The sequence below is a fragment of the Cebus imitator genome, unplaced genomic scaffold (assembly GCF_001604975.1).
Source record: "Cebus imitator isolate Cc_AM_T3 unplaced genomic scaffold, Cebus_imitator-1.0 Scaffold228, whole genome shotgun sequence".
NCBI classification, from domain to species: Eukaryota; Metazoa; Chordata; class Mammalia; order Primates; family Cebidae; genus Cebus; species Cebus imitator.
This window is the reverse complement of record NW_016107543.1, coordinates 3674547-3688520: the sequence shown is the minus strand read 5'-3', so window position 1 is coordinate 3688520 and position 13974 is coordinate 3674547. Positions and strand designations below refer to the sequence as shown.

Here is a 13974-nt window from a genome sequence, read left to right as displayed (position 1 = left end):
ATGGTTACACTTTTCATAGAGACAGATTTTGCATTGTTTGGTTTTCATTTCTCTACCTGACCTTAAGATAATTATGTACTGAAAGGACCACCGCACTGAGACACAAGCCACATTCTGGGCCTCATCCATCCAGTTTTACACTGTGTATCCTTGAACGGTTCCTGTTTCCTTATCTTTAAAACAGGGAAAGGAAACCTCTCTCTTCCTAATTCCCAGCTTCATTTTAAGATTCAAAAGAGATCATTTACAAGAAATCCCTTCGAAAGCTATAAAGCACCATATCAATGTAAGGCCATCATGTCTTTGTACTCATCACACTATGTAACTGCATAAAGCTAAATGGTGAGGCTGCTTGTTTTCAGAGATTTAATCTTTTCCACCTGAGGACAGCAGGGATCCAGGCTAAAGAAAGAGGAGGTTCCCGCCCCGCTCGCATCTGCGCGGCGAGATCCATTTGAAGACGAGCCCTGCCCCCTGGTGGAAGGAGAGGGCCGAGTGTGGCTGGCAACGTGGGATCGCCAGAGTCCTAATGACAGACGCTGGCTGAAAAGGAGAATCCACTTATTTAAGCATGTGCTTTTTAAAGAAACAGTTTGTTATTTTTTCTTTTTGCTGTTTTCATTTGTTTTTTACATTAACAAATTAAAATAGTATATATGTTGTACAGCCTGATGTTTTAAAATATGTGTACCTTTTTAAAGAAACAAAACAATGAAAGAGATTTATTTTGATTAAGAAAAGTTAAAAAGAAAAGGCAAAAAGAAAATACGTGTACATTGTGGCTCAAAGTAATTATCACAGGCATTATCCCGTAACTTAATCATTTTTTGTGGTGAGAACACTTAAAATCTACTCTCTTAGCAATTTTCAAGTATGCAATGCATTGCTGTTTCCTTTTTTGTTGTAAAATGGTCTTTTGGAAACATTTTATTTGCCTATAAAGGATGCAGACACGTTATACCAATTACTTGTCTAGTTATTATTTGGAGTTTAGTAATAAGTGAGACATTTACAATTCTTTATAAATTTTCATATTCTAATTTCTTGTATTTAAATCTCAACAATTCCATTAGAATCATTTTACAACTCTTGCGTGTTAGGACTATGGATGGTGCATACTAGAAAATTTCAGCTTATCCATTTCCCTATTTGCTACATGCATTTTATTTAACTTTGTTATACTGTGTGTATTGTGTACATACTGGACCAATGAGTCCTAATTTTATAATATCTAGTCTCTAGATATTAAAAAGGTTGTCAATGTTTAAAACAAAAAGACTACAAATGGCAACATATAAAGTATTTGTATAAGCATGCATCACAGCATAATTATTTATGTCTAAATATGCTCACAGTGCCAGAATACCAAAGTCATCTTGAACATATGCCAAGTTTTCACCCGGCCTAACCCTCATGACTCTGAGCAAATTGTTCGACATTTCTGGGTCTCAGTTGCCCTCATCTGCCAAATAAGAGACTGAATTAGGTGATGTCTAAAGCTCTTTGCAACACTAAGAATATCCTACAACTTTGTCCAGAAAATGCATTTTAGAGGCCATTCACGAGCTGCCCTCAGTGCCAGCTGACCAGGCTCCATCCAGACTGCTTAGCCCAAGGCGGTTCCAGGAGATTGCCCCTGACTATCCTGGTGGCAAAACAACTTTATACTTGTCATCACCCCCCTGAACCCAATCAAGTCCAACCAAGCGGACTTGAAACCAGTCACATACAGCCAGGTGCCTCCTGCGTCTTGTCTCTCCTTTTTCCTGCCCTCCCAACTCTCTTCACCCCCACCCTCCACAGCCATGGCCTCAAGAGAAAGGAGGCTTCTCCTTGCTCACCTCTCCTTCCCTTCCAGCCTGACGTCCCAGCCCTCCACACTCAACACACCCAGTTAGAAACAATTACAACAACAGTAATAATAATGGCTGCCATTCATTGACAGTTTTCCATTTGCCAGGCACTGTGCTAAGCATGATCTCATTTAGCTTCTCACAAGCTTATGAAGTGGAAACTCTTTTTATCCACATTTTGACAACTACATGAAGACCTCTTGTCTGCAGACCTCTCTGCAAGAGTTCAGTTGAAATGATTTTTAATAGCATTAACCACTTTCTGCTGAATTGTCCTAAAGACTTTTTCTAACAGAAACTTTTCCTTCATCCTCGATCTCCGTTCCCATCTCTCTCCCCTTCCTCTCATTTTCTCCCACATCTTTTCCTCTCACCTCCTCTCCATCCACCTTCTTCCCCTCTATTTCCCCGTCTTCTCCCACTGCCGCACACCTCGCATAAGGACTTCAAGGCAGAATCTGTGTTCTCTAGATCCCCAGTGCCACATCTAGTTTTGTGCCACTTAATTCTTATGCTAAGACTCCTCTTTTGAGGCTAATGCCATCCAATGGCCCCTCACTACACACTCCCCTCTCCCTCATTGTCCAAAAACCTTGACACTGGCTCACAGTCCACTTCCTTCCCATCTCCTGCCATCATGAGAAACTTCATGCCTTTCTAGATGGCCCGTTTAACCTCATAGACGGATAGTTCCTGACCTCCTACTCCCTTGCCCTTCAAGTCCAATTCACTTCTGACTTCTTGTTCCAGTGACTGTTGGGTCAAGTCCCATGGCTATTTTCTGGACTTTGGTGACACCTGAACTTAATGCCTACTTTAAAATTCTAAATTCTGGTTTCCACTATCCTACTGTAGCCTGTCATCCTTCACCTTTATCAATCTCCCCCTCACACTCCGCCTGCTTCATGACCTCATAAAGATGCCCAATGGCTCACTCTCTGCCTTTTTCCTCGGTCCATCTGTCCCTCTGGTTTTACTTTCTTCTTCCTATATGATCATATAGTCAATCGCCTCAACCGTTTTCTCAAGAACACCAGAAACTTCCCTGTCACTGTTTCCTTCTTCTGGACCTGTCTTCAAATCCCAAAACCCACATCAGTCTGATCATCATCCTTTCTATTCCTGCACCAGGATTACTTCCAAATACTCGGCTGAACAAATGAGAGCTGGACCCTCCAATTTTCCTTTGCTCGTTGCTAGTCAGGAGTTTTTCCCATTCAGTGTACATATTCTAAACAGTCATTCTTTCTATCGGTCATCTTCATCTGGAACATTCTAGCAACCCCTCAAATCCAGTTGGTCCAAAATTAAACTCAGTGTCTTTCTTCTCCTATATTCCCCATCTCAGTAAATATTATGAGTTCCCAGAATCCAAAATTAATTACTTAAGAGTTATCCCCAATTCTCCCTTATTCCTTACTCCACAAACTCATCATATTACCATATGCTGTCAAAACCACAGCATCCCCACTGCCTTCATCCTTCTCACCTGGACCATTGCTCCAACCTTGTAATTGACCACCTTGTTTCATTTCAACCTAATTATGTTGCCCTCTGCTTTTTACTTAGGATTAATTACAAACTCTTTAAATTAGCACAGAAAGCTAATCATAATCCAGCCCCTGTCTGGACCTGACAATAGATTTCTTAAAGACTGTAATCATGCCTTTTTCATTTCTGCATTTAGTAGCACTATGTCTGTCATTTTAGCACTTAACATAGAGCACCAGACATAATAACCATGCTATTTTAAATAAAATAATGGGTCAATATTTGCGTCATTGTCCAAGATCATAAATAGATGTTACAATCATGGTAAGAACAGAGACATCACTAGCCTATGTTTTCTAAACAACACATTTTTTTTTTGTTCTCGTGGGATAAAATATCTGTTTCTGTAGTTAGCAGTACTTTACACCCCTCAGTGGTAATTGAGACCCTACTGTACCTCACAGACCTCTATCATAATCTTACTTAACTTTATAAAAAATTTGATAATGCCTGGCGCCAGATAATGATGGTATGTGCCTAGGGTCTAGATGAAAGTAAAGGATTACTCACTCAAAAGTAGAAGTTACATTAGTAAACTTAAAATAGAACAAACCCTATTATGTTTAAGATAACAAATAGCCCAAAGCAATAACTAGGGATGTTAGACATTAATTATTTTTAAAATCACCCAATTACACATAATTGTATGCTAATCTAAATGATGCCATTTTTCTTTTGGCATATATAACTCAAATAGGAATGCCCCAATAATTGTATATAAAAGCCCAGGGAAATCACCAGTACATGATATTCTGTTCCCCTGGGACGTTGCAGTTACACATAGACAAGGTGAACATTTCTCAAAACACCATGTCTCTCCGATTTTCTAATGGATCCCGACATGTTTGCTTAAGGTCTGGAGCCGGCTCTGTCAGACCACCCAACGGAGGTGCAGCCTTTGCAGGCAGCAGTGCATGTGGCAGCTCTGTCATTGGAAGTGAATTTTCCTGTGCCTTGGGAGGAGGCTTGGGCAGTGCTCCTGGTGGGAGCCATGCTGGTGGTGTCTTTGGAAATGCTGCTTGTGTTGGCTTTGTTGGAAGTGAAGGGGGACTCCTCTCTGGAAATGAGAAGGTGACCATGCAAAACCTTAATGACCGCTTGGCATCCTACCTGGATAACGTGCGAGCTCTGGAGGAGGCAAATGCTGAATTAGAGAGAAAAATCAAGGGCTGGTACGAAAAATATGGACCTGGATCTTGCCGTGGACTTGATCATGACTATAGCATATATCACCTTACAATTGAGGATCTTAAGAATAAGGTGAGAAATTATAGATTTGGAACTATTCCAAGTATTTAAAACTGAGAAATACCTAGCAAAAGCCATACAATAAGAAATGCTTCATGACTGTTATCTGTAATTTGTATTTATTTATTTATTTAGAAAAATAATTCTTCCTATTATCCAAAAATAGGCCCTTCATGAATTTTAATGTAGTTAGAGTGTTATTAATTCCATTGTTTATGTTGAAGTACATCCATAGACATATGAATAAAAAAGTATTATAGTTCTAAAGTCAGATGAGTGTATGAGAATAAATAAAACCATGATTTAATTTTTAAAAGTTAAATTTTAAACATTTTGATTATCACAAAAGGAAGTGAGATTTTATTCAAAAACCTGAGTAACATTTTTCATTTCCTAAAATAATGACTTATATAAAAGCATACTTACTTGTTGCGTTCTCTGTTTTGGTTTATTCTAGATTATCTCCTCCACTACTGCTAATGCTAATGTCATTCTGCAGATTGATAATGCCAGATTGGCTGCTGATGATTTCAGGCTCAAGTAAGTGGCAAAAATCAATCAGGCTCTAGAAAAAATTTTCTATCTATTTAATTTGTTAAATAAAATTTCAATTTCATCCCAAGTAGTATGAACTATCACCTAAAAGATTAAAGGAAGCAACGAATTTATATTATAACAATCAACCACAACACAGCTGTGTTAAACTCACAACTTTAAGACACTTATTATAACCCCAGGACAAAATATCGAAGTATTTCTCTGCCTGCCTAGGATACACTGCCCGCCACAAAGCAGATGCTCAGTAAATCATTGGTCAACCAAGGAAAACTATTAACTAAAATAACATTCCAAAATGGTGTATTTTTATTTAATTGGGTCATGTCATTGGAATTTGTGTGATTAAGTAACTGCCGATTACCCTGTACAGAATTAGGTGGGGGTAATGGAAGAGGGCTTTCTGTGTATGTTTTTACACTATTTAGAGTGCCAATTCAATTTCTGATTTTCAGTTTAAATCAATTGGGATTGAATTTTTCTGTTTCTTGACGTAGTCTTACTGGCACTGAAATTCACTTAAATGCCCCCCAAGGTATGAAAATGAGCTCACACTTCACCAAAATGTAGAGGCCGACATCAACGGATTACGGCGAGTCCTGGATGAGCTGACACTCTGCAAGACTGACCAGGAGCTGCAATATGAGTCCCTGAATGAGGAGATGACGTATCTCAAGAAGAACCATGAAGAGGTAGGAGAGGCTTTACTTATAGTCCAACCACAATTCTGTAAATACTGGGTGGGGGTCTGCAGTTAAAATTACAGTAGTAGTTCACGTTCATTGTAATTTATTCATGCCAAGGGATAGAAAGACAATTTCATTTTTCCCACTCTGCCCTTATGCTCCCAGCCCCCAAGGTAATAAATATTAACCATTTGATCTGTACCCTTCCATTTTTTTAGGCTGATACAATATTCTATCCATTTAAAAAGAATACATTGCTTTTGCATCTATACAACCATCTTACTTTCCACTATATTATTTCTTTAGTTCATAGAGGCCTCTCTTGAGGTCAACCTTCTAACAAAAGACCTCTCAAAACAGGAAAAGATATCAGTGTTTTTCTCCACTGAATGAGTCTGAGTTTATCTTAATGTTGAACCCTGTACAATAATAAACTCATTGTTTCACATATAATATCAAGAAGCTTTGATCCACTGAAAATTAATAAATCAATAAAAGATTGTTCCCTAAGTAACTGCAAAAGTCTCCAAAGCAATGGACAACAAATTTTCAGAAAATGGCTACGACAGGAGTGTCCCATTAGTCACTTGAAAAGGCTGAAACACCACATCTACTTGTTCCAAGTGAGAAAATTATGGGAAAGGGAAAGAGAAGGAAAACTAGAAAGGAAAAAAAAAAAAAATGAAAAGGAATCAAGGAGAGGGAAGAGTCCCAGAGCAGAGCACTGGAAGTCGGACCACCAGCAAGTGTCAGCAGGAGAGTGAAAGGTACACCAGGCATAGCAGAGCGTGACAGCAAGAAAAGAAAGTCCCAGGGAAGGAAGAGAAGAAATGGCAGCCACTGCAGCCAAGCCAGCAGAGGGCATTCGGAGTAGGGTAGGGATCACAGCAGGATGCATTGTCCTCTGCAATGACACACCACCTGAAAGAGGGTACCTTTTGCTTGCACTGAGGGTAGACAGGAAAAGTCCCTCATTACTGTTCAGGAATCAGAATTAAAAAAAAAAAAAACTTTTCTTTTAAAAAGCCAGTCACATCTCAACATCACCTAAGAGTACCATATTTACCATATCCTCTGCGACCATGATCCCTTAAGATAACTTCAAGCAATTTTATTTTCAAACTGTTAACAGCAACAAGAGGTTTTCTTCACATGGAATCTTATACAAAACCCCAAAATTTCAGGATTTTTTTCACTGTTCCATTCCCATCAATCTGACATTTAGTCAATAACTATATGTTGAGTAACTCTCTGGCCTTTAAATCCCTTTCTCATTTTAAAGAATAAATAACTTCTCTTGGAGTGTTGTGACTGTTTTTGGTGGTGGTGGTGATTTTAATCAACAGGTCCCTAATTTTTTTTTTTTTTTTTTTTTTTTTTAGACAAGAGGCTTGCTCTGCCTCCCAGGCTGGAGGTGCAGTGGGGTGATTCTGGCTCACTGCAAATTCCACCTCTGGGATTCAAGCAATTCTCCTGCCTCAGCCTCTGGAGTAGCTGGAATTATAGGCATGCACCACCACGCCTGACTAATTTTTGTACTTTTAGCAGAAACAGGTTTTCACCATGTTGGCCAGGCTGGTCTTGAACTCTTGGCCTCACGTGATCCGCCCATCTCAGCCTCCCAAAGTGCTGGGATTACAGGAGTGAGCCACCGCGCTCGGCCAACAGGTCACTAATTAAATAGATGATTGGTATAAATACAGACCGAATATGTCAATTAAAAAACTGTGTGCCATAAATTATACACCCAACCACAAACTGAGACACAAAGTAACACCTTTGAAAACTTCTCAGACTCAGTGAGAATGTGCAATGCCTTAAAGCCACACTGGTGCTTCCCCTCCAGGAGATGAAAGCTCTCCAGTGCGCGGCTGGAGGCAACGTGAACGTGGAGATGAACGCGGCCCCCGGGGTGGACCTCACCGTTCTGCTGAACAACATGCGAGCCGAGTACGAGGCCCTCGCAGAGCAGAACCGCAGGGACGCGGAGGCCTGGTTCAACGAGAAGGTGAGGTGAGCCCTGCCCCACTGCCCACGCCTCCGGGGCGGGTGGAGACTCCGAGTGACCCTTTTGCCCGGCCCTGCAGAGCGCCTCCCTGCAGCAGCAGATCACCCACGACGCAGGCGCAGCCACCTCTGCCCAGAGCCAGCTGACCGAGATGAGGCGCACCCTGCAGACCCTGGAGATCCAGCTGCAGTCCCAGCTGGCCACGGTAGGTGACAGCGAAGGTCAGCCTGGATCCTGTGATTCTAGAAAGTCTCCGAGAAGCCCTTCCCCATTTTTCCTACTATACCTTTGCCGGCAAATGCTTAGCAGAGAGAGTGGAGGAGAGCAGGAGAAACAGACCCGTAGACACTCAAAAGAGGGTTTTTTCTTCCTCCTTGACATCACTGGGGGCTTCCTTCCTGGCTGCTGCTCAGTGCTCATTTCATAAAAATAGACGTTTCACATAAGTCCTTTCTTAGGGTAATTCAGCTCAGGTCCGCAGAGCAAACAGCAGCAGGAACACTCCACCTGAAAATTAGCCACAGGTCTATGATCAGGGGTGTGGGGCTAGTGTCACACAGGGCGGGGAGCGAGCATCACACCAGCAGCTCCGAATACTGATGAAGACATATTAGAAGTCACATGTGGTTTCACCAGGCAGAGGAAGCGAGGGTACACACCATACCTGAATGCCACATGGGCACTGTCGGGCTCTTCATCGCCAGAGTCCAGGGTGAAGGTTGAGTCCCAGAGGGCACACCTAGGAGCCAGGACTTCAGCCACTTGGGCACATACCACCAGCTCCTGGCTTACTTAAAACGTCAGCATGGAGTCAACCCAGGACTAAAAATGGCTTCCCTTCTAGAGTGTGAGCTGCACTGCCCAAAGGCTTGACTTTGAGAATTACAGCATACATGTGGTCTAAGGACCCCCTTCCACATAAGAGGTTTCGTGCCCCCTGAGGACACCAGGTTGTAACACAAAGAAGAGAGCAGCTATTATCCAAGTGAGTGCAGTGAGCCAAGAAGGAAAAGACATTCAAAGCAATAGGGAGATTCTTTTGATTTTGCTGCCCTCTAAAGGTGTGTGTGCTTTCTCCCTATGTTGGATTTAGATGGAAGACATTTTTACACTGACTGACCCCGACTTAACCAGCATAGCCCTCTTCTCCTCTCCCTCATCATGGCTGCTAGTGGGTACTCGAGACCCCCTCACTCTGCCACTGCGGGCTCCTGGAACCCTCCTCTCTTCCCCACTTCCCTTCTTGCCTGAACTAGATCCCCGAGGACTCTCTTCCTGCTGCAGGAGCCATGTGGGTGAATCCTCCATTTCTGAGCTACGTTGGTGGAAATACATTTTCGAGTCCCCAGACCAGTACTGTGAGCATTTTCACATAGAAACAAGAATGTTATAAAGTAGTTAGAGTCTGTGCAGCCAGTTTCACTATAATTTGGGCTCAGGATAATCCACACACAAGAAAAAAGCCCACTTAACACAGAACATAACTGAATTACAGAATCCTAGGAGCATAGAACCTAACTTACATACCTGAGATCCTGTTGTCTTATAATGAATTCTAAACTCCATCTCTTAGAGTTAGAACACAAGTCATTTGTAAGTTGAGAATTGTCTAAATACATACACATTCACATGTTTGCTTCCTGTGATGTACAAACTTCCAAGTTCATCCTGTTCTCCTCCCTCTTGGACAAGCCAGCCCTCACAATGGAAGGCTGTGAAGCAGAGATGCTGTCCCCTCTGACTTATGAGCGGATTAGCAATCATAAAAGGGAATACCCTAGGAGGACGCATTACCAGGGAAATTAAAGTTTTGAGCTGCCAAGCACACACCTTGCTGGCGTCTTGCTACCTGTTGCCTTACTCTCCCCATTACCATCTTGATCTCCTTCCACTTAGGTGCTCCTGGAGAGCCCAGCACCCTCCATGTAACACACCTGTTTGCCTAAATCAGTAGCTGTAAGTCAGTCTTAGGTTCTCAGCCCCATTGGACCCAATGGCTGCCTGTTATGACAAACATTGTATAACTCCCTCTTTGCAATGCTAGAATGAAGTTACTAGGTAATATATTTAGAAATATACAAAATTATTTTTTAAAGTATAATGTCATAAATACAATAAAAAGAAGAGTAAGATAAAATGATTTCCTAGGTAAATACTTGGGCCCAACTACCCTAGGAAATGTAATGAAAGAGGCAGAGCCTTGCATCTTCTCATAATAAATCTCTCATTTTCAACCAAGTAAGAAAAGAAGTTCCTCCACATAAGAAAAGGAAAATGAAAGAGTGGAAGTTGGGGTGGACACTTGGATAATAACTAATATCAAAAGAATTAATAATTGCCCAGACATATTTATCTATAATAAGGGAAAGAGGAAAATTACCATAATTAAAGTAGGGATCAGGTGCCAAGACAAATTACAGACTGTGGAATTAGAAGAGAGGAAGTATGATACTCATAAGACTAGTGTCGAAATAATGACCTGTATTGTGTTATGAGATATAGCTCTTGTCTTGAAATCCCACATCTGTTAGGGCACTCATTCAATCTCAGGTACCTTAATAAAAGATCTTTGATAGAAGCCAGAAAATCAAGGATGGATTTGAATAATAAAAAAAAAAAGCAGTGGCATAAAAGGCCTTGGAACACTGGCAGGGACAGTAGCAGAGCAAGGGTAAAACAACAGGTAACCCAGAAATAAATATGTAATTTCAAAATATAAGTTTTCCCATATCGATTTTTTATTCTGCTACTCTTAAAAGGGTTCTTTAATGTATCATTTGCTTTTAATAGAAATATAACCTAAATATCACCAACGTCCAGTGGATCATCAAAAATCTTGTGGGAAAAGGGCCATTTATCACATGTCAGGATCCCACGTTCATCATGCCTGGCCCTCACTTCATAAATGCCAGCCTCCTGTCTTTCACATTTGATTGCAACAAGCCTCACAAATTTCCACAGTTGCCTAGGGAGCAATACTGCTGGTTACTGAGAAACACTGTTCTACTAGTCCTCAGAGTGTTTTCATCCCTTGCCATGGCTTGATGTCCTCAGAAACAGTCCCTGGAGTGCTCCTTGACAGAGACGGAGAGCAACTACTGTGCGCAGCTGGCGCAGATCCAGGCTCAGATCGGGGCCCTGGAGGAGCAGCTGCACCAGGTCAGAACCGAGACCGAGGGCCAGAAGCTGGAGTATGAGCATCTCCTGGACGTCAAGGTCCACCTGGAAAAAGAAATTGAGACCTACTGCCGCCTGATAGATGGAGATGGAAAGTAAGTAAAACCATCGGAAAAGCTACAAATGTAGGCTTCCCATTAGCCTTCCGTACTTCCAAGTCTTTTCTTTTTCATTCCCACTGCAGAAAAGCATATCCATCTCTTGCGTTTTTTGGAAGACAGTCATCTCTTCCAAATCCGGTACATCACAGTGTTCTCCTCTGCCTTAAATGACTCGAACCGTTCCTGCAGCAGTTCCCATCTGTTATCCATGTTAATCACTGTGGATTTCAGGATTCTCTCCACCTCCCACAAGCAGGCTTTATCCTTCTTTCAGTGCATACCTAATATCACTGCTGCCCTGAAATCAATGTGCTCTGTACAAACTACTGGGATCCATATGTATGTATGCATGTCCTTCGGTTTTAAATTCTTGGGTGTAAAAAAATCAAATAGAAACAAGATTTATGTATATTCTCTCTTTAGATAACATTTAATTACTTCCAGCTCCTGCACATAAAAATCTTAAGAGTTCCCTCTATAGAAAAGTAAGACCAGTTTTTGGCATACAGAGTTCACTTGAGTTCATTGAGTCAATGAATATTTCTTAAATGATAGTAAGCATATAAAAGAATAAACTATATTTCTTTTACAGTTCCTGCTCCAAATCAAAGGGCTTTGGATCAGGAAGCTCTGGGAATTTACCTAAAGGTAGTAAAATCTAGTTCCATTTCTTTTTTCTTTCTTTCTTTCTTTTTTTTTTTTTTTTTTAAGACAGAGTCTCACTCTGTTGCCCAGGCTGGAGTGCAATGGCGCAATCTCAGCTCACTGCAAACTCTACCTCCTGGGTTCAAGTGATTCTCCTGCTTCAGCCTCCCAAGTAACTGGGATTACAGGCACCCACCACCACACCTGGCTAGTTTTTGTATTTTTAATACAGACGGAATTTCACCTTGTTGGCCAAGCTGGTCTCAAACTCCTGACCTCAGGTGATCTGCCCACCTTGGCCTCCCAAAGTGCTGGGATTATGGGTGTGAGCCAGCACTCTGACCTTCTAGTTCTATCGGAGTAATACTTGTACATTAATGGCAGTCATACACTATGACAATAGTTAATATTTAAGTAATTTTAGGTAAAATGTTCTGAAGAGGAAATATTATTTTAAGTGGCTAAAACTATCCCAAACTATTATTATAAATATATACTTACTCCCTCAACCAAAAATATGCATAATATATTATATTGAGCTAGCAGTAGAATTGTCATGTAACCTTTTTGGTTGAATATATATATTCATATGTTTTGTTTCTAGATTTATCCAAAACCACACTGGTAAAGACAGTGGTTGAAGAGATAGATCAGCGTGGTAAAGTTCTTTCATCAAGGATTCACTCCATTGAAGAAAAGACATCTAAGATTACCAATGGCAAGACAGAAAAAAGGGTTCCTTTCTAGCTGTCGTTTTAGAGAAAAGAATAATTTGGGAAAGGATCTTGTACAATTGCATTATTCTAAATATCAGGGAGAATATAAACACTTTTGACTTTTAAAGATAAGTTACTTAGCAAAAATATCTGTTTTCTTAGTTTTACAGGATGTTGGGTGTTTGTTTCAAATAAATAAAAAAGTTGATATGCATCCATTTCCATTCAGTGATGACTAATAAATAATTACTTGTGATTTTTTTTCTATGTCTAATTCATAGGGAAACATTTGTGGACTATGTTTTAATTGCCTTTCATTGTTGTTTTAAATAATAGTCAATACCACCACATGGCATTTGAATATTAAACATTCACTAGGCATAATCTTTAAATCACACCATATATACATGGACAAATAATCAAAAAATTCAGAAATTCTCCTGTGACTGAAAAGTTTCACCACTAGATGACGCATTCCTGGTATTTTACCAAGAGCCTCCCTCAAACTCTTCTATCTACATTACCCAGGATACCATTCCTCATCTAAACAGGATAATCTCCGGAAAAATCCACAGCAATATGGCTTGTGTTAGTAACACTTTTTCTAGAACAGGAGTCAGGAGTTTTTTCTGTGAAAACCCAGATAGTAAATATTTTAGGCATGGCAGGCCGTAAGGTCTCTATTTCAACTACAAACCTCAGCCGTAGACAATAGATGAAAAAGTGAATTTGATTGTGTTCTAATAAAACTTTATTTATGAAGGCTGAAATTTGAATTGTAAATATGTTTACCTGTCATGGAATATTATTCTTCTTTTAACTTTTTTCAACCATTTAAAAATGTAAAACCATTCCTAGCTCACTGTCTGTACAAAAACACATGGCCGGCCAAATTTAACTCACCAACACCTGTTCTTCAACTTGAAACCTCATGAGGTTGAACCTCATGATTCTTGTGATTATGATTATTTCTATCTTTCTGGATCAAAGTGTACAGTAGGGATTCCCAACAAATATTAAATTGCCTAAAAGGAAAGCAGCTCCTTTATTTCTCTGATATATGGCCTGACTCCAGGGAAAAGCTCCAGTGAGAGAAAGAATTCTGTCTCACTACCCTCCAGTCACATGGGATTCAAAAAAGTGGTGAAGAGTGGGATATTTACAAAATCTTCAGCCAAGAGCCATCAAATGAAGCAAATACTAGAAATTCACAGCGAAATAATTTCCAAATGTACAATATACAGGGCCAGCTCCATAATTTGCAGGACCCAGTGCCAAATGAAAACATGGGGTTCCTTATTCAACAATCAAGAAAAATGTATCAACTAAAGGCACTAAAATATCAAGCTGTTTCCCTGCATCTGCATTTATGCTTTCAACTTATCCTGGATTTTGTTGTTTTGATGTTGGGTTTTCTTTTGGGTTTGGAGTGTT

At 40.5% G+C, this 13974-nt stretch overlaps 1 protein-coding gene across 2 annotated transcripts; it reads left to right on the top strand.

The window, feature by feature from the left end:
* The first annotated feature begins 4141 nt into the window (after positions 1–4141).
* Positions 4142–12801, top strand: KRT28 (keratin 28). 2 transcript variants are annotated; one of them, XM_017497160.2, is made up of 8 exons: positions 4142–4664; positions 5110–5192; positions 5743–5899; positions 7740–7901; positions 7981–8106; positions 10956–11173; positions 11772–11827; positions 12429–12801. In XM_017497160.2, the coding sequence occupies exons 1-8, from the start codon at positions 4149–4151 to the stop codon at positions 12569–12571; spliced, it is 1461 nt and encodes a 486-aa protein (XP_017352649.1). In that variant the 5' UTR covers positions 4142–4148; the 3' UTR covers positions 12572–12801. The 2 variants fall into 2 exon arrangements, with proteins under 2 accessions (XP_017352649.1, XP_037583329.1); XM_037727401.1 differs by lacking the exon at positions 11772–11827 and having other exon boundaries at positions 12429–12565.
* The last annotated feature ends 1173 nt before the right edge of the window (positions 12802–13974 follow it).

What these genes read in the sequence shown, in the direction of transcription:
- KRT28 (XM_017497160.2), top strand. Translation starts at nt 4,149, where the DNA reads ATGATATTCTGTTCCCCTGGGACGTTGCAGTTACACATAGACAAGGTG. An exon ending in TTGAGGATCTTAAGAATAAG is followed by an intron (nt 4,665 to 5,109) that starts GTGAGAAATTAT and finishes GGTTTATTCTAG; the next exon opens with ATTATCTCCTCCACTACTGC. An exon ending in GCTGATGATTTCAGGCTCAA is followed by an intron (nt 5,193 to 5,742) that starts GTAAGTGGCAAA and finishes ATGCCCCCCAAG; the next exon opens with GTATGAAAATGAGCTCACAC.